The sequence below is a fragment of the Engystomops pustulosus genome, chromosome 6, assembly GCF_040894005.1.
Source record: "Engystomops pustulosus chromosome 6, aEngPut4.maternal, whole genome shotgun sequence".
NCBI classification, from domain to species: domain Eukaryota; kingdom Metazoa; phylum Chordata; class Amphibia; order Anura; family Leptodactylidae; genus Engystomops; species Engystomops pustulosus.
The window spans coordinates 19,197,106-19,221,428 of record NC_092416.1 but is presented as its reverse complement, the minus strand read 5'-3'; the positions used below and the strand labels follow the sequence as shown (position 1 = coordinate 19,221,428).

The following is a 24,323-nucleotide window of genomic DNA, read 5'->3' as shown; positions in this document are numbered from 1 at the left end:
CACACCACAACTGACCACACTGTGCCCCTACATATTTCATATGTATCCTTCACATCACAACTGACCACACTGTTTCCCCTAATATATGATATATACCCCTCACACCACAACTGACCACAATGCACCCCCACATATATCATTTACACCCTTCACACCACACCTGATCACACTGTACCCCCATATATCATATATACCCTTCACATCACAACTCACCACACTGTACCCCCCACATATATCATATATATCCCTCACACCACAACTGTCCACATGGTGTACCCACATATATCATATATACCCCTCACACCACAACTAACCACACTGTGCCCCCACACATATCATATATACCCCTCACACCACAACTGACCACACTAAGCCCCTCCATAAATATCATTTATACCCTGCAAACAACAACAGACCACACTGCGCCCCTAATAAATCACATATGCGACTCAAACTACAACAGACTGCACCGTACCCCCCACCATGACATATATACAACTCACATCACAATTGAATACTCTATGCTCCCTATGTAAATAAAAAATATAATAAGTATTAAGCAGACCACGCTCCTGAATTATATATAATACAACATGTCCCCCAAATCAATAATCGTACACTGTCCCCACTACATTAATAAGACTTTGGTACAATTCTCTAGGCTTGAATTTTATACATTTTTGCATTATACTTTACAGGACGATGCATTTTAGATACAGACTATCCCTTTAAATGTATTACTTAAAGCAAACTATCACGTGGTTCATATTACAACATCTCTCGTCATTGCCAGCACTGGCAGGAAGGAACAGACAAACAATTCAGGATCAGAAAGTTCTGTGTGATAAAGGGGGTTGTGAAAAACACAAACAATACAAATAGTCTTCATTGTCTTCTGTAGTGACTCACCCGAGTGTCATCGGTGGAGTAATAAGTTCTTACTCCTTACCCAATATTTAGCCAATGCAAATTGTGACCCATATCCTGCAGGACGGGCTCCTATATAAGGCACAGCAGTGAGACCGTCCTCAGGAGGCGTGGAATCTTCTACAAGGTATGGCCGCTCCGCTGCCTTTATGTATAGATACAGGTCTTATCTCTTACTACCTGGAGATTCCTGAGGTCACAGGTAGCGAGCGCTTAGCTTTCTGCTTTGTACCTTTCTCTTATTCTGCTCAAAGTTTCACTCACACTAAATTTCCATATTGTCCTCTCTTGACAATGTGTGTACAAGACCTTTACACCTGAACCAAAAGTTGGATATTCATTAGTGTTGAGCAGACCCAACCACAAAGTTATCTCAGGCCCAATCCCAAACTTCATCAGAAGTCTGGGTCCAGGTTTCTCTCAACCTGGGACCTATTGTGGTCATCAACTCTTTAAATGGAAGGGGCAGGGTGCCACCATTTTGGGGAGGACCGTCGCTTCCACATGATGTCATGCCACAGGTTACTTTGCTAGCTGATTTTAAACAGTTAACATCACTGATTGGTGCCAGCAACAAATATGGGTGTTACTTTTGATGGTTTGGGTTCCCGTTCGGCTCCCAGACCCAAACAATTTTGTTTTTAAATTCAGGTCATCACTCATCACGAATAGCTCATCACTATTAGGCTTAATTCATGCACACGTGTGCCCGCCGTACGGTAGCACGGTGGGCACACGGCGGTGCTGGGGAGAGGAGGAGGGGATGAGCTCCGCTCACCCCTCGCCTCTCTGCATAGAGAAACATGGAGCACGGTGCCTAATTCCGGGGAAAGATAGGACATGTCCTATCTTTCTCCCGGCTATGGAATAGTAAGGTGTCACATGTGCGCCAATTGCCGGCCAATGCGGTACGTATTTCCGCCGTATATACGTCCACACCGGCTATTTGAATAAAGCCTAAGTTGGTTAGAATGTTATGTTTGATTTTTTTCTGTACAAGAGGACAATCATATTATTAATATTATTATTACTGTTGGTATTTTATTTGCTATTTTTATTACTATCATTATTTTCTTCTGCGTTTTAATGTTTTTTTTTTTTTTCATCCACTTCCCTTTTATGTAGAATTTTCCCCTTTAACTTATTATTTTTTTTCAGTGGAAGTATAAAATCTGCTATATGTTATATACTCCTATATGCAAAATTAATATTTCAACTTTTAACTAAACTTTTTTCCTTGACTTGTTAGTACTTGCCCTCTTCATCATCTATTCTGTCCTGTTCGATGCAGAATTAGTTTCTGTGTCTATGTGATGTGTGCACTGGACTGACTATAGATGCAAGACTGAAAATGTTAAGCTTTGTCGCCTCTGGTGATTAAACCTTTTTCCTGGCTTTTGATTTGATTTAACCTGTAATAACTTAGCACCATATTTTTTGTATGGACCATTCATATATTTATGTAAATTAATCCTGTCCTCTCGTTGTCGTCTCTTTTCCAGACTAAATACATTTAGTGGTTTTAATCTTTCCTCATAACTGAGAGCAGACCCTCTCCAATAATGAAGTGTTAAATATAAAATACTTTAAAGGGAACCTGTCACCAGGGATTCATTTTCCCTAAAGACAGGTTTCAGAAGCCCATTACACCTGCAGTGTAAATCTGCCTTTCTACTTTCTCTAAACATTTGCATTACAATATAATTGTGTGTTATAACTTACCTTGCACCCTGCCAGAATCCTTTGTGTTGTCCCAGGGGTTGGGTTTTGGTTTGCATGCATTTAAAAAAACAGCATGTGACTTGTGTTGCAGACTCCTCAGCTTTCAGCCCCCACCCTTGTGCTCCCGTGCAGCTCCTTCCTCCACACTGATGACAGGCTCACCAGGCTGTGACCTCTGTGAAGGAGCAGGAGGGAGGAGCTGTACATGAGCACCAAGGTGGGGGCTGAGAGCTGAGCAGACAAGTCACATGTTGTTTTTTTGAAATGCATCCAAACCAAAGCCCAACCCCTGGGACCACGCTGCAGATTCTGTCATATTGCAATGCAAATGATTCGAGAAATCAGAAAGACATATTAGTAGAGATGAGCGAACATACTCGTCCGAGCTTGATGCTCGATCGAGCATTAGCGTACTCGTAACTGCTCGGACGAGTATTTCGCCCGCTCGAGAAAATGGCAGCTCCCGCCGTTTTGCTTTTTGGCGGCCAGAAACAGAGCCAATCACAAGCCAGGAGACTCTGCACTCCACCCAGCATGACAGGTGACCCTGGGATAGACTAGCCGCTGCCCGCGCTGCTCGGATCATTCTCTGTCTGGATGCCGCTAGGGAGAGAGCTGCTGCTGCTCAGGGAAAGCGTTAGGGTGTTCTATTAGCTTACTGTTAGGCAGGAGTGATTCTTAAAGAACCCAACAGCCCTTCTTAGGGCTACAATAACGTTATAATTTTTTTTTTTTTTTATTTGCAGCTAGTACCATATTGTGAGGAATTAGCAGGGGGACTTGCTACCGTTGTGTTTAGCTCTTAGTGACACACATATCCACCTCAAACACCAAAGTGGGAAAATTTATTAGGGGTTTGAGTAGAATTAGGCACAGTCTGCCAGTTTCTTTTTATTTTACGTTTATTTTTTTCATAACTCAGCGTCATCTCATCTGGCATAGTAGTGTGCTGTAATACTTGGCTAGAAAATAGCCATAGGAGAATCCAAATGTCTTAATTACGCCTGCAGTAGCGTTATATATATTTGATTTCTGGTTGATCTGCTGGTGGCTGTACTTGCTGCAGTGCATCTACTATCAAATTGGGAGCAATTTGGAGTCAGACTTGCGACCACTGTGTTTTAGTGACGCACATATCCATCGCAAAGACCGAAGTGGGAAAATTTATTAGGGCCCGGGGTTGTATTTCAATTAGGCACAGTCTGCCAGTTTCTTTTTATTTTACGTTTTTTTTTTCATAACTCAGCGTCATCTCATCTGGCATAGTAGTGTGCTGTTATACTTGGCTAGAAAATAGCCATAGGAGAATACAAACGTCTTAATTACGCCTACAGTAGCGTTATATATATTTGATTTCTGGTTGATCTGCTGGTGGCTGTACTTGCTGCAGTGCATCTACTATCAAATTGGGAGCAATTTGGAGTCAGACTTGCGACCACTGTGTTTTAGTGACGCACATATCCATCGCAAAGACCGAAGTGGGAAAATTTATTAGGGCCCGGGGTTGTATTTCAATTAGGCACAGTCTGCCAGTTTCTTTTTATTTTACGTTTATTTTTTTCATAACTCAGCGTCATCTCATCTGGCATAGTAGTGTGCTGTTATACTTGGCTAGAAAATAGCCATAGGAGAATACAAACGTCTTAATTACGCCTACAGTAGCGTTATATATATTTGATTTCTGGTTGATCTGCTGGTGGCTGTACTTGCTGCAGTGCATCTACTATCAAATTGGGAGCAATTTGGAGTCAGACTTGCGACCACTGTGTTTTAGTGACGCACATATCCATCGCAAAGACCGAAGTGGGAAAATTTATTAGGGCCCGGGGTTGTATTTCAATTAGGCACAGTCTGCCAGTTTCTTTTTATTTTACGTTTTTTTTTTCATAACTCAGCGTCATCTCATCTGGCATAGTAGTGTGCTGTAATACTTGGCTAGAAAATAGCCATAGGAGAATACAAACGTCTTAATTACGCCTACAGTAGCGTTATATATATTTGATTTCTGGTTGATCTGCTGGTGGCTGTACTTGCTGCAGTGCATCTACTATCAAATTGGGAGCAATTTGGAGTCAGACTTGCGACCACTGTGTTTTAGTGACGCACATATCCATCGCAAAGACCGAAGTGGGAAAATTTATTAGGGCCCGGGGTTGTATTTCAACTAGGCACAGTCTGCCATTTCCTTTTTTATTTTACGTTTATTTTTTTCATAACTCAGCGTCATCTCATCTGGCATAGTAGTGTGCTGTAATACTTGGCTAGAAAATAGCCATAGCAATAGGATAGCATCGTTTGGTTTTAAAAACTAAAAAACACAAAAAAAAAAAGTGAAAAAAAAGTGAAAAAAAAAAAAGTGAAAAAAAAAAATACAAGTTATAACTCTCATTTTCAAAATGTTTAACCCGAGGGCTAGGGGTAGAGGACGAGGGCGGGGACGTGGGCGTCCAACTACTGCAGGGGTCAGAGGCCGTGGTCCTGGGCGGGGTGAGACACCACCTGCTTATGAGGGAGCAGGGGAACGCCGCAGAGCTACACTCCCTAGGTTCATGTCTGAAGTTACTGGGACTCGTGGTAGAGCACTGTTGAGGCCAGAACAGTGCGAACAGGTGATGTCGTGGATTGCCGACAATGCTTCGAGCAATTTGTCCACCAGTCAGTCTTCCACGCAGTCCACCCATGTCACCGAAATCGGCACTCCTCCAGCTCCTGCACCTCAGCCTCCTCCCCCCCAGTCTGCCCCCTCCCAGCAAAATTTGCCATTTGAACCGGCATACTCTGAGGAACTGTTTTCTGGACCCTTCCCACAGTCACAAACCACTTGTCCGGTTGCTGATGAGCAATTTTCCGATGCCCAGGTTTTCCACCAGTCGCAGTCTGTGGGTGATGATGACCTTGTTGACGTAGTGGAAGAAGTGTGTAAAGAGGTGTCCGACGATGAGGAGACATGGTTGTCAGACAGTGGGGAAGTTGTTGTCAGGGCAGGAAGTCCGAGGGGGGAGCAGACTGAGGGATCGGAGGATGATGAGGTGACAGACCCAAGCTGGGTTGAGAGGCCGGGTGAACACAGTGCTTCTGAGACGGAGGAGAGTCCTCGACCAGAACAGGTTGGAAGAGGCAGTGGTGGGGCCAGACGGAGAGGCAGGGCCAGAGCTGGTGCATCAGCGCCAAATGTGTCAACTAGTGAAGCTCCCGTGGCGAGGGCTCCTGCGGCGAGGGCTAGATTTTCAGAAGTCTGGAGGTTCTTTAAGGAAACACCGGATGACCGACGGACTGTGGTGTGCCACATTTGCCAAACCAGGATCAGCAGGGGTTCCACCACTACTAGCTTAACTACCACCAGTATGCGCAGGCATATGAATGCTAAACACCCCACTCAGTGGCAACAAGCGCGTTCACCTCCGGCCGTGCACACCACTGCTCCTTCCCCTGTGTCAGCTGATAGTCAGCCCCCTGCCCAGGACCCTGCCACAAAAACCCCATCGTCACCTCCACGATCCTCCACAGCATCCACCAGCGTTCAGCTCTCCATACCCCAGACGCTGGAGCGGAAACGCAAATATAGTGCAACCCACCCGCACGCCCAAGCCCTTAATGTGCACATTTCCAGATTGCTAAGCCTGGAGATGCTGCCCTATAGGCTAGTAGAGACCGAGGCCTTTCGCAGCCTCATGGCGGCGGCCGCCCCTCGGTATTCGGTCCCCAGCCGCCACTACTTTTCCCGATGTGCCGTCCCAGCCCTGCACCAGCACGTGTCAGACAACATCATCCGTGCCCTGACCAACGCCGTTTCTGACAAGGTCCACCTGACCACGGACACGTGGACGAGTGCTGCCGGGCAGGGCCACTATATATCTCTGACGGCACATTGGGTTAACTTGGTGGAGGCTGGGACCGAGTGTGACCCTGCGGCTGGTCATATACTGCCGACGCCGAGGATTGCGGGGCCTACCTCGGTCCAGGTGTTTGAGGCCTACTATGCCTCCTCCTCCTCCCACCCCTCCTCCACCTCCTCCTCCGAACGACCATCCGTGGGCATGGCGCCATCAGTCGGTAGCTCTAGGCACAGCAGCAGTGCCGTCGCTAAGCGACAGCAGGCGGTGCTCAAACTGCTGAGCCTAGGCGATAAAAGGCACACCGCCCAAGAACTATTACAGGGCATCACGGTGCAGACTGATCTGTGGCTGGCACCGCTGAACCTGAAGCCAGGCATGGTTGTGTGTGACAACGGCCGTAACCTGGTGGCGGCTCTGCAACTCGGCAGACTGACACATGTGCCATGCCTGGCCCATGTGTTAAATCTGATAGTTCAGCGTTTCCTCAAGACATACCCCAATCTGTCTGATTTGCTCACGAAGGTGCGCCGCATCTGTGCGCATTTCAGGAAGTCCAGCACAGATGCTGCCACTCTCAGGGCAGCGCAGCGCCGCCTCCAACTGCCCGCTCACCGACTGTTGTGCGACGTGCCCACGAGGTGGAATTCAACACTGACCATGTTATCCAGAGTTTACCAGCAGCGCCGAGCGATTGTAGACTGCCAGATGTCAACTTCCACCAGAACTGGTAGTCAGGTCAGTCAGCTTCCTCAAGTCTACAATGAGGAGTGGACGTGGATGTCTGATATCTGTCAGGTGCTGAGTAACTTTGAGGAGTCAACACAGATGGTTAGTGGCGATGCCACCATCATCAGCCTCACCATCCCGCTGCTTGGCCTGTTGAAAAACTCTCTGGTCAGCATGAAGTCGGAAGCTTTGCGCTCCTCACAAGAGACAGGGGAAGAAGATTCCCTTGTTGATAGCCAAAGCACCCTTAGGTCTGTTTCTCAGCGCATATCGGAGGAGGTGGAGGTGGAGGAGGATGAGGAGGAAGAGGAGGAGAATGTTGGCGAGACACAAGAGGGGACCATTGTTGAGTCCTACACTGTTGAGCGTGTATGGGCAGAAGAAGAGGAGTTGGAGGAGTTGGAGGAGGAGGAAATGGACAGTCAGGCCAGTGAGGGGAGTGAATTCTTACGCGTTGGTACTCTGGCGCATATGGCAGATTTCATGCTAGGCTGCCTATCCCGTGACCCTCGCGTTCAAAGAATTTATTCCAGCACCGATTACTGGGTGTTCACTCTCCTGGACCCACGGTACAAGCAAAATCTTTCCACTCTCATCCCTGCAGAGGAAAGGAGTGTGAGAATGCATGAATACCAGCAGGCCCTGGTGCACAAGCTGAAACAGTATTTCCCTTCTGACAGCGCTAGCGGCAGAGTGCATAGTTCTGCGGGACAAGTAGTGAGGGAGAGTAGGCGAGCAGGCAGCTTGTCCAGCACTGGCAAGGGTACGCTTTACAAGGCTTTTGCCAGCTTTATGTCACCCCAGCAAGACACTGTCACCTGTCCCCAGTCTCGGCAGAGTAGGGCTGATCTTTACAGAAAGATGGTGAGGGAGTACGTAGCTGACCATACCATCGTCCTAAATGATCACACAGCTCCCTACAACTACTGGGTTTCAAAGCTGGACATGTGGCACGAACTGGCGCTCTACGCCTTGGAGGTTCTTGCCTGCCCTGCCGCTAGCGTCTTGTCAGAGCGGGTTTTCAGTGCAGCTGGTGGCATCATCACCGATAAGCGTACACGCCTGTCGACTGACAGCGCTGACAGGCTGACGCTTATTAAGATGAATAAAGCATGGATTTCTCCTAATTTCAAATCTCCAGCAGGTGAAGGAAGCTCAACCTGAATAATTTATCCACTCCTCCTCCTCCTCATTTTCCTCCTTCTCCTCCTCTTTCTACAGTAAAGCAGAGGAAACTGGCTGTTTTTTGACAGGGCCCACTGGCTCTAGGTATAGTACTTTATGCATTTAATTTTTCTGGAGGGCCACCGACACGGTCCTCTGTTTTAAACAATTTTTGGGAGTGCCACATACAGGCACTTAATCTATTCAATTTTTCTGGAGGGCCACCTTTCCGGTCCTCTGTTTTAAACAATTTTTTGGGACTGCCACATACAGGCACTCAATCTATTCCATTTTTCTGGAGGGCCACCTACCTGCTCCTCTGGTTTAAAAACTTTTTTGGACTGCCACATACAGGCACTCAATCTATTCCATTTTTCTGGAGGGCCACCTACCTGCTCCTCTGGTTTGAAAAATTTTTTGGACTGCCACATACAGGCACTATCCAAATTGAATTGTCTCCATAGCAGCCTCCACACGTTGTCTCCATTGCTACCTCCAAAAGTCGTCCATATAGCTGCCTCCATACATCGTCCCTTTATCAAACGAGGTTTGTCAGGCCGAAATTTGGGTTGTTTTCATGGATTCCACATCAAAGTTGTTAACTTTGTCGCCACCCTGCTGTGTTATCCACAAAATACACTGGCAAACTTTTACCATTTACGGATATTATTTCAGCGCTTCTTGCGCATCTGTTTACATTCCCCTCACCCGCCATATCCTAAACTTATAAGAACGCTACTACACTTGATCTTATACAGAAGGTTCTTAGAAGTGCTGTTTGGGGAGTAGCCTAGAGACAGGGGCTTGGATTGGCGAAAGCTCGCCTGGCAGCGGAGCGCCAGCTCCATGCGCATCATGCGCTTCTTGCGCATCTGTTTACATTCCCCTCACCCGCCATATCCCAAACTTATAAGAACGCTACTACACTTAACTTGGTGCAGGCTGGGACCGAGTCTGACCCTGGGGCTGGTCATATACTGCCGACGCAGAGGATTGCGGGGCCTACCTCGGTCCAGGTCTCAAAGGCCTACTATACCTCCAAATCCTCCCACCCCTCCTCCACCTCCTCCTCCTCCGAATTACCATCCGTGGGCATGGCGCCATCAGTCGGTAGCTCTAGGCACAGCAGCAGTGCCGTTGCTAAGCGACAGCAGGCGGTGCTCAAACTGCTGAGCCTAGGTGATAAAAGGCACACCGCCCAAGAGCTATTGCAGGGCATTCCACATCAAACTTGTTAACTTTGTCGCCACCCTGCTGTGTAAGCCACAAAATATACTGGAAAACTTTTTTCATTTACGGATATTATTTCAGCGCTTCTTGCGCAGATGTTTACATTCCCCTCACCCGCCATATCCCAAACTTATAAGAACGCTACTACACTTGATCTTATCCGAAAGGTTCTTAGAAGTGCTGTTTGGGGAGTAGCCTAGAGACAGGGGCTTGGATTGGCGAAAGCTCGCCTGGCAGCGGAGCGCCAGCTCCATGCCAAGAACCAACTAACATAGTTTTAACTGCAGCACCTTTAATCTACTACTAGTTCACTGCCTCCATACATGGTCCCCTTATCAAACGAGCTGTGTCAGGCAGAATTTTGGATTGTTTTCATGGCTTCCATGTTAACTTTGTCGCCACCCTGCTGTGTAATCCACAAAATATACTGGCAAACTTTTATCATGTACCGATATTATTTGAGCGCTTCTTGCTCACCTCCTTTGGTTCCTCTCTGCTACCCATTGGTTTGAAGCCTGAGTCCATTTAGGGTATGTCGCCATGCCACTCTCTAGCCTTCCGCTGCTGCCGCTGCCTCTGCATGCCGTCCCCTATAGTGTCAGGGTCAATTATTGGATGTTTTAGATGCTATCTAGCTTCATTCTGTCACTCTGTCATGGCCATGCTGTTGCCCATAATTTTGGCATAATGGTGCGATTAAGCAGCCTCAGAGGCATCCATGCATGCTGCCCCTGCTGTTTCCTGTCCATTTCCGTGGTGTTTCCATCCTTTTCTGAGGTTCCCAGGTGTTTGGCCAAGCTTCCCTGTGCAGAGCCTTGGTCCCCTTGAAAAATGCTCGAGTCTCCCATTGACTTCAATGGGGCTCGTTACTCGAAACGAGCACTCGAGCATCGGGAAAAGTTCGTCTCGAATAACGAGTACCCGAGCATTTTAGTGCTCGCTCATCTCTACATATTAGCAATGTAGCTGTAATGGACTACTGTAACCTGTCTTTAGTGAAAATGAGGTCCCTGGTGAATGGTTCCTTTTAAAGGAAAGTGGAAGTGTTTCTAGGACATAATTAGTATAGCCTGAACTTTGGTGAATCTGAATATTTATGTTTTATCCCATATTTATCACCATATAATGAGAACAGTAACAGTTCCAATATTTGGAATTTTCCAGGAAAACTAATATAAGATTTAGGACCTGGTACCATCATAGGTGCAAAAAGAAGACTCTGGGTTTACCAGTTATGGGGCCAGGATCATGTCCTATATATATTGGGGGCCACAGGCCTCAACCTGTCATAGAATAATTGATCTCTTTATCTTCTTCTCCCTGGAGGTCTTCATCCGCTTCACCCTCCTCATCTCTTACCTATTTTGCCTCTGACATTTTTACTACTTTATTTCCCTTATTTCTCTTCCCCTTCTCCTCACTTCTCTGTTATTCTTTTTGCTTCCATATTATTTTTTCTTATATAATTTTCTTAAAATTGATTTGAAATGTTTAAAGTAAATGTTAACTTTTTATTCACCTTTATATTTAATATTAATCCGATTTTTCAGATCGATATTAGAGATGGCTTCTTCTCAGAAACTCATGAAACATCTCATAGCAGGTGAGTAACAAAATACAGGCGGTCTCCTACTTAAGGACACCCGACTTACAGACGACCCCTAGTTACAAACGGACCTCTGGATGTTGGTAATTTACTGTACTTTAGTCCTAGGCTACAATAATCAGCTGTAACAGTTATCACAGGCGTCTGTAATGAAGATTTATTTATCCTGGTCCTGATGACAATCCAACATTTTTAAAATCCAATTGTCATAAAGACCCAAAAAAGTTCTGTCTGGGATTACAATGATAAAATATACAGTTCCGACTTACATACAAATTCAACTGAAGAACAAACCTGCAGAACCGATCTTGTACGTAACCCAGGGACCGCCTGTATGCAGATAATACGCACCTCCCAGATAGTCGGTACACTACTAGGATGACCTACCAATAGTCATATCTAGTGAATGGATGTGAAAACAAGGCAGGGGCGAATCCTGAACTGTAACTAGACTGATGCTCTGGGAGTCATCACATAGAGACCACTACCTCTAGAGAGACTCAACCCACAATATCAGGGTCAATGCCAAATATTGCAGGTTTGAGTCCCCGAACATCATCTTCAGGCAAAAGATAATGGGGCAGATTTACTTACCCGGTCCATTCGCGATCCAGCGGCGCCTTCTCTGCGCTGCATTCGGGTCCGGCCGGGATTTAATAAGGTAGTTCCTCCGCCGTCCACCAGGTGGCGCTGCTGCGCTGAAAAGCATCTGAACGCGCTGGAGTTCACCGGCTCGGGCTGAGAGAAGGTAAGTGCGCCCCGAGCGACACATTTTCCGTTTTTAAATGCGCTGGTTTTTCCGAATCCGCCGGGTTTTCGTTCGGCCAGGCCCCCCGATTTCCGTTGCGTGCATGCCGGCGCCGATGCGCCACAATCCGACCGCGTGCGCCAAAATCCCGGGCCAATTCAGTTACAATCGGCGCAAATCGGAAATATTCGGGTAACACATCGGGAAAACGCGAATCGGGCCCTTAGTAAATGACCCCCAATATGCTGGCACCGATCCTGGGTGTTAACTATTTAAATACTGCTGGTACGAGTAAATAGGTAACATCGCTATTTAAATACCAGCAGCTTGTGTACACATCCATTTTCCAGAGGATCGTCAGTCCCTGTGACATCATTGGTGAGCGATGATTCTCCATAATATTCCATATTAACATCACAGCAAGACATGTAAAGAGCCACACCTGAGATAGGTGCCAGCATTAGTTGTGGGAGTTACCAGTGAACCTGAACCTTAAAGGGGTTGGCGACTCTTTGACATAAGTTGCCGATAATCCCTGAATGTTCATCGAGTGTTTCAGTATACCTGCTACTTACTTCTGTGCTGTGTTCCGACCCTCCGTGTGTTATTGTTTACATGTTTGAGCTCTGATGAATAGGAGGAGATGTAGCAGGAGATTTATGAGGGATCCTGCTCCCTCCCCTCTTCCAATCTCTGTCACTGAAAATGGACAGTGAAAAGAGAGATATAGTGGGAGACGCCATGAGGATGACATAGAGCAGTGACAGATAAAGCTGTGTATATGCAGAGGGCAGCATGGAAATAATAGGGAAAGGCTGAAGCTATCAGGTGAGGGAAAGACACAGGTACAGATACATGCAGAGACATGTCTAATGGAAGAGCATCATTGAAAAGCAGCCAACCTCTAATTGAGTCATCAATCTGAAATCAGGGATATGTTAAGTCAAGGAGGACAGTGTGAAATACTGTAGGGAGATATATATGGACAGCGGGCTTAGAGCGTACTCCTAGGCATGCATTATACATTATGACCACTAGAGGGTGCTATCTGCACATATCAGTTTTAATATGTGAGCGGTAACTGCAGAGTAAGAAGAGCTGTGCACAAACAGCCTGATCATAGGAAATCAAGTTCTTATTACAGGAGATGAAATGCTGTAAAGGTGGTAGTACACACAACAATTACCAAAATGAAATGCGAGTGAGCGGTAGACACCTGATTGAATGCATTTTCTATTGCTGAAAAAAACACCCTAGTTTCCTATTAAATTACCAGTAGGGGCTAATAATAATAATAATTCCTTTCTTTATATAGCACACACAGATTACGCAGCGCTGCACAGATCTTGCCAAATTGGTCCCTGTCCCCAATGGGGGGGGGATTTTTGCAGATGTTGACCCAGGTCCCCAGTGCTGCAAGGCTGTAATGCTAACCACTGTTAGGGATTTTTATGCAGGGCCCCAACAGCCCTCTTGACTTTTGTAAGGTGAGTCCTAATTAACCCTTTAATGGAGGATGAGATAGCTGCCGGCAGCGAGCTGACAGAGTAAAATGAAAAACACAGTTGGTCTTCCAATGCACTCACATCAAACTGTTTATTTCAAACAGATACAGCTATATTTTAACACATGAAGATCAGCATTTGGGATGTTGATAAGACACTTAGATTCTATTGGCCATTATGTTTTTGTACCAGCACATTCTGGGAAATATGACTAGGCCTTGTTTACAGCCATGCTTATCTACACAATGGCTCCTAGAAGCTTCTTCATAACCAAAATAAATAACAAGAATACAGAGGCCCGAAGGACAGTAAGAAATGCCAAGGATATTGTGAAAAGGCAAACAACAGTTTAAATGAGAAAAATAGCTGAATTAAAACATTTAACTCTATAGGTTCTAAAAGGGAAGCATACCCCCCCCCCCCTCCCCAAGGTGGCCGCTGTATCTAAGATGGCGGACAGTAGTCAAGATGGCGTCCGAAACCAGTGCGACCTCCTTAACAATTCCCCCCTTTGAGCTTTGCTGGCCTGTAACTCCATCCTGAGCGACCTCCTCAAGCTCCAGGTACCCACAGGTAGGCTAAGCCCGTACCTGCTGGACTTGTTAACTCTTCACCAGATCCCCTGGAGGCTGGTCACTCAGGGGTTACAGGCCCGCACACTCAAATCACATCACTGAGTTCCCATAGTCCATAGGTTTGTAAACAGGCAGCATCATCCTCCGCTCCGGGCACTTCTCCTGTCCTGGTTCTTACCGCCTGGATGGACATCTGGGACATGGTGGACTTGATGAGGGGGACTACACAACGCGCAATAAGTGACAAGAGCAAAATCACAATCCCCAATATCACCCCCACTTAAAGGAAACCCTTCCAATCCCCCAACCACAAAGTGAAGGACAAAGTGTCCACCCCAGAGTTTCTCTTGAGTTCCCTGGACAGTCCTTCAATCTCTTTACGAGCATGGGTAATGGATCCATAGGGGGCGATGTCATCTGGGATGTATATGCGACAAGCCACTCCCACCATCTTACAGACTCCTCCCTTCTCAGCAAGGGTCATGTCCAAAGCCATGCGGTTCTGGGAAGCATCTCCGATATAATTCACAAATCTCTGTTGATTACAATAAAAACAGTTACCCAACCAACATCTTTGCTCATAGCACTCTGGGGAATAATGGACTCTAGACCTGCCCATATCTGATTGTGGGCCTTGTACTCATCTGGGACCCTCCCTTGGTGCTCCCACTGTATCTATATAAACGTTGTCATCCAGGTGCTTCTCTCTCAGACCTTCAGAATTCTTTGGGATTCTCTACCTTTTCTTTATGTGTCTGATCAACCTTATCCCTGGGGATCACGAGGAAGGAATACACAAGTGTTATCACCGTACACTCACCTTCCCAGCCTCTAGGCCTGACCTGACTCTCCTATCCCCACAAATCCTGTACACATCAGACACTGCTAATACAGGGTTACCTGTGCTGTCAATGTTAAAGAAGGTCATTGTCTTGTTGCACCAACCGTAGGTAAAGTCTCCTACCTGGGGGTATCCTGGTCACCCCTATAGGTACAGTGATAGTCATGGTTGGGGTGTCCCTGAGCATACAGTCAGTCAGAAGAGACCAGCTAGCAAGAAGAATAAGTAAGCGTGGAAGCGTGCTGACTTCCCTGTAGCTTCAGACGTGGCACTGGTCAGCAGGACTTGGAAAGGACCGTCGTAGCGAGGCTCCAGACTCTCTCCCTGGTGTCTCTTTACCGCCACGTCGTCTCCAGGCTTCAGGTTATGCGTCCTGAGGTCTCTGTCTGGATCTGAAAAAGGAATCAGAAACACTTTTGCGGACCTTTTCCAAGGCCTGGCTCAACTGTATGGCATGTTCCACCTGGTTTCCTGCCATCAGCTGCAGGGTCTGTGGGAAGTAGGGGCCTAGCCTGGGTGCACAGCCAAAAAGTACTTCAAAGGGGACAATCCCATCTTTCTGGTGGGTGTGGTCCTAACTGAGTAGTGGGCAGCAGGAAAGCCCTCGCACCATGGTTTCCCTGTTTCTTCCATGGCCTCCTGGCTCTCTAACTTAAGAGTGCAGTTTAGTCTTTCAATCCCACCACTAACTTGGGGATGCTAAGGGGTGTTCAGGGCCTGTTCTACACCCAGGAGGGACAAGGTTTCAGGTCTTTACCTGTCCAGTGAAGTGGGTTCTGCGACCGGACTCTATGGTCTCTGGAAGTCCAAACCTGCAGAAAAAATCTCACTCACCAACTTCTTGGCTGCAGCTCTGGCAGTAGCCTTGGTCACGGGAGAAGCTTCTGGCCACCCTGGAAAGAGATCAATGCACACAAGCACGTACTCCTACGTACCACTTTTTGGTAGCTGGATAAAATCCATCTGCAGTCTCTGGAAGGGATACAGCAGCTTAGGTGTCACCTTCTGTGGGGTCTTTACCACCTTACCCGGGTTGTGGCGGGCACAGACTATATAGGCTTTCACTAGTCTAGTGACAGGGGAAGTAATGCCGGGGCAAACCACTTGCGGTTTATGAGCACTAGCATGGCCATTTGGAATATGTGTGTGTTTCCGTGGGCTACTTGACTTACTGTCGGGTGCAGGGCTCCTGGCAGGCACACCCTCTCTCCCAGCATCCAGGTCCCATAGGCATCTGGGCTCCAGCTTTCCTCCACTCTTCCTTCACTTCTGATGACACTCGGGCCATCAGGGACTGGAACCCCTGTGGATCAAACTTTTAGCTCAGAACTCACCGCTGAGACTTCAGGACAGTCTCTGGGCTCCATCTGTGCAGCTGCCTTCGCCATCCCGTCAGCCACATACTTGCCCTTGGCTTGTGGAGTTACCAAATTGTGTGTGCTTTTAGTTTTACTATCCCCACCTCTTATGGAAGTAAGAGAGCATCCATGAGCTCTTTAACCAGCGTGCCATGCTTAAAGGGGGTCCCTGCAGAGGTGAGGAAATCTCTAGCCTTCCATAAGGGTTCATAGTCGTGTTTAGACCCTAGAACTATACCTTGAGTATAGATGTTCGCCCTTTTACCTTCCACCAGCTGTAGCACTTCCCTGAGTGCCATCACTTCACCTCCTGCGCTGACCTGTGTGGAGGGAATGGTTCTGCTTGTACTACCTCATGTGCGCCACTGACCACTGTATATCCAGTGTAGAACCATCTGTCTTCTCCTGCAGACCTGGAGCCATCTATGAGAAAAAACTCAACATCTGGGTTAATCGCCCTTCTCTTCCCCCCTCTCTGAATCCTGGAAGACTGGCGATAGAATGAAGGATTCAGAGCTGTGCACCTTATCAGTGTATCCTGGGGCATCAGGAGTGCACACTGGAGTCTGATCTGTCTGGCCTTTGCTCAGATGCTTGGGCTGTACTTGGGTGAGGACACTGCAAGGTATGTGGGGTTTGCACTGTAACTGAGTGATCTAGGGTCTAGGATCAACTCACTGGCCTTGCTGAGCAGATTGCTGGCTGCAGCTACTGACACATGAGGGGCTCCCCTCATGACTGAGTCTAACCGGGCCTAATAGTGAGCCACTGGGGAGGCCACCACGTTCCTAGGCTAGGACACCTGTCTCCTAGATACTCTGTGCAAAATAAAATAAAAGGTCTGGTTCAGTGGCATGTGCCTAGGGCCGGGGCAGACAGGATTTGCCAGCTTAAGGCCCCTTCTCCACTGGCGTTTTTCACGCGCGAGTTCTGCGCGTGCATTTGACGCTCAGAACTCGCATTGCACTCTGTCCCATTGTATTCAATGGGTCTTTCTCCATTTGCGTGGTTTTCAACGCGCGTGCTTGCGTTCGTTTGCACGCGCGTCAAAATCGCAGCATGCTCTATTTTTGCGAGTCACGCGCAATTTTCACGCCCCATTCAAGTCTATGGAGATGCATCAAGAACGCATTGCACTCGCAATCATTGCAAGTGCAATGCGAGTGCAATGCGTTTTAAACGTAAGGGTTGCTAGGTGACCAGTATAACAGTATTTCCCCTGCTCGCGAACGATCATTTAATTTAAAAAACACAATGAAGAACAGTGAAGAATAGAATAAAACCAGTGAACACAGTGAAAACAGTGACCACAGGATCATTTAAGATAAAAACACAGTGCAGAACACAGTGCAGAATAGATTACAGATGTTCGGCACATCTGCTTACTTGCCGGGAGATACGCGCGGAGCGCTGCGAACAAAATAGCATGTGAAGAACAATATATATGTGTGTAAAGAACACATTGCAGATGTTTCCATACATCTGCAATGTCTTCTTCACACATATATATTGTTCTTCACATGCTATTTTGTTCGCAGCGCTCCGCGCGTATCTCCCGACAAGTAAGCAGATTTCCCGAACATCTGTAATCTATTCTGCACTGTGTTCTGCACTGTGTTTTTATCTTAAATGATCCTGTGGTCACTGTTTTCACTGTGTTCACTGGTTTTATTCTATTCTTCACTGTTCTTCACATCTGCTAACTTGTCGGGAGATAATATACGCGCGCGGAACAGTGAAGAATAGATCGCAGATGTTTGCAACTGATCAGAAGACATTATTTTTCAATTAAATAAAACATTTTATTCCCGAACCTTGGTCCCTTTGAAAAAGTCCCATGGACTTAAAAAAACGCGCGTGAAAAACGCACCGAAAACGCAAAAAAACGCGAACAAAAATGAAACAAAAACGCAGCAAAAACGTCAGTTTTTCACGCATTGCACACGCACGTGAAACGCAACGCTAGTGTGCAAGAGGCCTAAGGCTATGGAATGCATCAATTGCCTCCTGACTAAGGGCAAATGGGGAAGAGGCAATTCAGTCAGAAAGGGGCAGCATTGGGCTGGAGGCAGCAGACCTTATCCCAGGCTGCAGGAGCTGGCCGGTCCTAGAAACATGTGAAGAGGCTTAATGCCTCAGGACAGGGGCACATTCTGGACTGCCAGCTTTATTCCCTCTGTCAGGTGTCTGCCTGTGGCTGAGAAGCAGTGGCCTAGGAAGACCACCTTCTCCTGGCAGTACTGGAGTTTGTCTCAGGAAACTTTGCAACCCTTCTGGAACAGAAAACACATAAGATCAATAAATGCATCCTGGCAAACAAAAACAGTAGGTCCTCTGCATACTGAAAGGAGAACATCCAGTAAGGGGCTAGTCTGCCAGTCTACTCCCTGTAGGGCCGTGGGGTATTGGCTGGGTGAGTTTTACCCCCCTTGTGGGAGTCTACATCAGGTATACTGGAATACTGAACTGGTAAAGGCAAATAGGTCCTGGTAATCTTCATGTAAGGGCACAGAGAGGAAAACATTTGCCCAATCAACAGTGAATAATATGTCATTCTCAGGGACTGCTGCCAGTTTGGGCTAGGGACCACTGGGCTTCAGTGCACTCATTGGCAGCTTAGAGATCATGGACCATGCTACATGTATCCGGCTGTTCTTTCTTGTCTTTTCTTGACCGGGAATGGGCTAAAATCATCATCGGACTAGCAGGGGAGAGTTCTACAATGAAAGGCGATAACTCTGTTTGGGGGGGCTGTTCTCGCTGACATCCTTGTCCATAACCACCCCCCTTGTCTTGCCCTGTCGGGGCCGTCTCCGCCACTCACTACAGTAATGTCTCCTCCCCGCAACGCCCACTTGGGTTGGCCGGTTGAGACTTCCGGAGATGTTGTCAATCTCACTTTGGCGTGGTCTGTGAAACATCCTCTATTCCCTCTGAACGTCAATGTCAGAGTCCTCCACCTCATCTCCAGCCCAGTGTTCTGCGCTACCTATAAAGTTCTGGCCAGACTCCAACGTCTCAATAAAATCCAGGTACACTTAAGATGGTTTTTAATCAAAAAGGAACAAAAGTCAGTCATAGGCTCTGTAATACAGTTGGGGGGCTCATTCTTGCTTAGTCTGTTCGTGGGTTACACAGGAGGACATCACATCATACTGTATTCTTGTTCCACAACCAAATAAATTCCTTCAAGTCTTTTTTAGATTGTCAGGGAGAAGTCTAAACGCAGCGATCTGCCCCCTTCTGTAAACAACTTCAGCTTACTGTAGCGTCAAGGTCAGAACAGAACACAAAGTGATAACACAGCTCAGACAGAGCCCAAGATTTTTGGAGAACTTCAGCGTCAAGGCCATGTACATGTCTTCACAAAACAAAACGCAGCTCCAACAGCCCCCACCCTTTTGTTAACCCCTTAAATGCCAGAAAGCAGGTGCCGGAGACATTGTAACACTTTTTCATAGTAAATTTTCTCTAATTGTCGGGATCAATAAATTTGAATAATACTCAAACAACCTCCCACACTCCAAGACCCTTAGCAGACGCCCCAAGCATGGTCAGCTGTTATCCTACAAAGCCCCACAACAGCTTTTATGGCTGCCAACAGCAATCAACTTTCATCGACTTGAAGGGAATATAACTTAAAATGGCCGCCACTGAAAAATAAACTGTCTTAAAATGGCCGCCACTGAAGAATGGTAGGGAGTGTCATCTTCTCTAACCACCAGATACAGGGGTGGAGTCTGGATTACAGGGGCCATTTTTCACTCCAAGGAAAATATAATAATATCTCTTTTTCTCAAATTCTTTCCGCATCAAAAACTTTGAAATGTCCCTTATTGCCTGTCTCTTTCTTCATTGGGCACTCTGAAGGATTCCTGTCACTCTGTCCTGGTCCATCCGTCAAAGTCAGAGGCTATAAATGTCTGTTTGAAAAGTTTTCTCACTTGTACAATCATCAGATCATCTGACACATCCCAAAACCTTCAAACCTTCAATATTTTTTACTTCAAACCCAAAACTACCAGCCCTTATGTCCGATCATGTCAACTTGCACTTTTCCATCAGTTCTACTTAACTCAACAACCTTTTGTCTACTTACATCATGCCAATCTTCTGTCTACCTACATCTTTTTGTCTGCAATGCACTTGGCTCAATTCCAATTCACAACTCATCATAAATGCCTACTACTGCAACACAACCAAACTTGTCCCCACAGACACAGCGAATGCCAACACCTCGATTTACTGACCCCAAAGAAACTAGATACCAGACATCCACAGAGGACTCTACACCAAGTCAACTCTGACCTGTCACTACTCTTTCACCGACTACACCAAGTCCACTCTCTTACCGACTCTTTACTAAGTCACTACTAGTTCTTACAGTCCCACGAGGCTGTTCAGACTCCCAAAAAAAAAAGAAAGCTAAACACACACTTGATCAGAGCGGGTCTCCGCTGCTCGTGCACAAATTGAGCTCTATACCTCTATGGGTAACCCTATTGGCACCAGTCAAACAGTACTAGACACTATGATAATCACAACAGAATATCTCCCACTCTCCCACTCTAGCATTGCAGACATCTAAGGGTTACTACTTCCCGTCTCACTGCTTCAGCTAACATCACAGACTGTCTGACCATCCGTCACTGTCCAGTCTCTGTCCAGTCTCTGTCCATCACCGTACAAAGTGGTTCTTTGCCAAAAACTCTGAGCTTAGGTTACAGTGAACAACAGTGGCAAATACATAACACAGAGACAGTCTTACCCGGTCCGTCCAACCAGTGAACCAGAAGTGACAAATCAAGGTAGACAAGAAAAATTAATCTCTTACCCTGAGAGCTCTCTGGTCAGTTCTGTTCACCAAGCCGGCGGGGACCCTTCACGGAGGCTGTCTTGGTGTTGTTGTTGTTTACTCCTAAGCCCACCCAGATGGACGCCAAATATTGTTAGGGATTTTTATGCAGGGCCCCAACAGCCCTCTTGACTTTTGTAAGGTGAGTCCTAATTAACCCTTTGAGGGAGGATGAGATAGCTGCCGGCAGCGAGCTGACAGAGTAAAATGAAAAACACAGTCGGTCTTCCAATGCACTCACATCAAACTGTTTATTTCAAACAGATACAGCTATATTTTAACACATGAAGATCAGCATTTGGGGTGTTGATAAGACACTTAGATTCTATTGGCCATTATGTTTTTGTACCAGCACATTCTGGGATAAATGACTAGGCCTTGTTTACAGCCATGCTTATCTACACAATGGCTCCTAGAAGCTTCTTCATAACCAAAATAAATAACAAGAATACAGAGGCCCGAAGGACGGTAAGAAATGCCAAGGATATTGTGAAAAGTCAAACAACAGTTTAAATGAGAAAAATAGCTGAATTAAAACATTTAACTCTATAGGTTCTAAAAGGGAAGCATACCCCCCCCCCCAAGGTGGCCGCTGTATCTAAGATGGCGGACAGTAGTCAAGATGGCGTCCGAAACCAGTGCGACCTCCTTAACACCACTAAGCCACTGTGCTGCAAGGCTGTAACGCTAACCATCACACCATTATTTTAATGGCTCTGTAATAAAGTGGTTTTTACTATTCCTAATGTAGGCAGATTTTTTATATCTCCCAAAAGTAAAGACTTTCCCCTACAGTAAGTTACAGATAGGAAAATCTATTTAGAAATAACAGTCAAAAACTAATGTTCCAAAATTCTGGGATTTTTGGTGAATCTAGTACTTTATACTTTTTAAAAGCAGAACCAGACCCTGGTACCGGTCAACGACATTCAGACCAAATCTAATCAGGATTCTATGTATAATATTCTGCAAATGTATTTTAGTCATTGTATTTTATAGTTTATTTTTTCTTGTCATTTTTAGTTTGCTTCGTATTTCTGGCTGAGCAGAGTTTAGCTGCTGCAAGTAAGTCCTCACTATGTGACCTGATATTCATGGCATGCTGTTATTTTGGTTGCACATCTCAGGATCACTTTTGGTCTTGCTGAATGTTTTTTTAATGTTTTTTTTTTACATTTATCAATTAATTTCCATTTTTTTCCTTTCGTTTATAATGAAATGAAATCTGCAAGAAAATGTATAATTTTTTGCTCTATTACAGGGATGTGGGTATATTTGACCCCCTTAAGCCTTTGCACTGGAGTTTTGCAACTGTATATAGAATTTCTAGTAAATCAAATGTAGTAGGAGAAATGTGGTGTAACATGCATCTCCTCTAAAAACCGTACATAGAGGGCACATTACATGCTACAGCTACAGTTACACTGTCCCATTCATCCACCTACCACCCGTTCTACCTTTATAGGTAGAATTGTGGTGGTAAGTTCCCTTTAAAGATTTTCCGTGCAACTTTTTACTTATATATCACTTTTTTTTGCTTTTTTTCAAGGAAGGATTTTTTTTTAATGAACCCTGTTTTAACATGTAAATTGAAATTATTTCACAGACTTTAAATGTTTAAAATTTTACACATAAACCTTTCCAGCAGTAAAAGTTAGTTTTTTTTAATTTATAAATTTGTACTTTTTACATCATATTGAAATGTATTGGTTACTTCCAAGGGTGAGGTCACAGGTGTCGTCGATGACACGTCCGTTTTCAAACTCATCACAACAGCCGAGAAGAGCAGATTTGTCTAATTACACTGCTGTCAACATGGTGTTTACGAAACACGTCCGTTAACGCAATTTTTAACACATACATTAACACCGTGTTAACACACTTTTTTGTTAACAATATGTTAATGAACATACATAAGCTGCAAAAAAAGCTGCCTAATGTCTTCATTATACACCAAGGAAAAAAATTGTCCGCTAATAAGTTTTCCCATTTTTTTGCTGTAAAATGAGGTGTCTCAGTTTATATTATTGGCCTCAACTTGTTTTAAGTTAGTTGTAACATTAGTTATGTGGCTTATAATGACTTGTGTCTATCTGTTGCTGCGTTCTCTTTTTGAGTTGTTGTATTTTTTGGTTTGTCCTCCTCAGGTGATCAGTGTCCTCCCAATAGCGTCTACGGCTGCAAACCCCTCTGCTACAACACCTGTGACAACCTCAATGCTACAGCCTGCTATCAGCCCTGTACGGAGGCCTGTCACTGTATCCAAGGATACGTCTACAAGTCTGAAGGTTCCTCTGAGTGCGTCCCTGTGTCATCCTGTAATGTCCCCTGCGCTGAGCACATGACCTTCAATGAATGCTTACGAGTGCCCCATTGACCTGCGCGACCTTGGGTATCCACTATGAACCAAGCGAAAAAATATGCTTGTCACGTTGTGTATGTGATGACGGATATGTCCTGACAAATGAAGACCAACCCCGATGCATCAAGACAAAATCGTGTCCAAAATTCAATTAACATTGCTGAATTATAGGGGGAGCAGCCGGTAATGTAATAAAACCATAATGGAAGTAAAAAGCCATTGTAATTCTCCATCTATGGACTTCAGGCACTGAAATAGAGCTGTAATACTCGTCCACTGATGACATCTATGAGGGTCAGATGTGAATGGCGTCCTATTCCTTAAGTACCAAAATTTGTGGACATCATTGACTGGGTCCATTTACTCAAGAATTTATTTACAAAAAAAAGGTCTACTAGTCCTCACTGAGACCCATGGGTCATAATAGTACTAAAATGTCACTTTTATTCATTATGTTAAAAAAAAATCAACAGACAAATTATGTTATAGTGTAACTCATGGAAAAGAGTTTCTTCTCAACACACTATTAAAGAATGATGTGGTCAGTAGTTGGGTTTGTCTGTATTTTGTGATTATTAGCCGCGTGATGATTGGTACTAGGAGTTTGTAACACATTCAATGTTAGACAGTATCTGTTTTCAACCAGTAGATGTCGCTGTTGCTTAATTGTGTTAGATTATGTTTGATACATTTTTGCAACATTGTGTGATTGGATCATGGTTCTAGTATAAATAACCTCCCTATTTGTTGTGCTATTGTGTATTACAAACTTAGCAGATAATTCTCACTGCCAAATTATTATTGTGGTACTTTGAGTGTCCCTATGGTGGTACAGTGATAACACAACACACGCACAATTACGTCGGCT

General features: G+C 45.6%; 1 protein-coding gene across 2 annotated transcripts; it reads left to right on the top strand.

The window, feature by feature from the left end:
• Positions 1 to 819: 819 nt before the first annotated feature.
• On the top strand, positions 820 to 23,750 carry LOC140065548 (alpha-tectorin-like). Of its 2 annotated transcripts, XM_072113145.1 has the most exons (4): positions 820 to 1,054; positions 11,156 to 11,208; positions 22,117 to 22,158; positions 23,241 to 23,750. In XM_072113145.1, the coding sequence occupies exons 2-4, from the start codon at positions 11,169 to 11,171 to the stop codon at positions 23,468 to 23,470; spliced, it is 312 nt and encodes a 103-aa protein (XP_071969246.1). In that variant the 5' UTR covers positions 820 to 1,054; positions 11,156 to 11,168; the 3' UTR covers positions 23,471 to 23,750. The 2 variants fall into 2 exon arrangements, with proteins under 2 accessions (XP_071969246.1, XP_071969245.1); XM_072113144.1 differs by lacking the exon at positions 820 to 1,054 and having other exon boundaries at positions 11,132 to 11,208.
• The last annotated feature ends 573 nt before the right edge of the window (positions 23,751 to 24,323 follow it).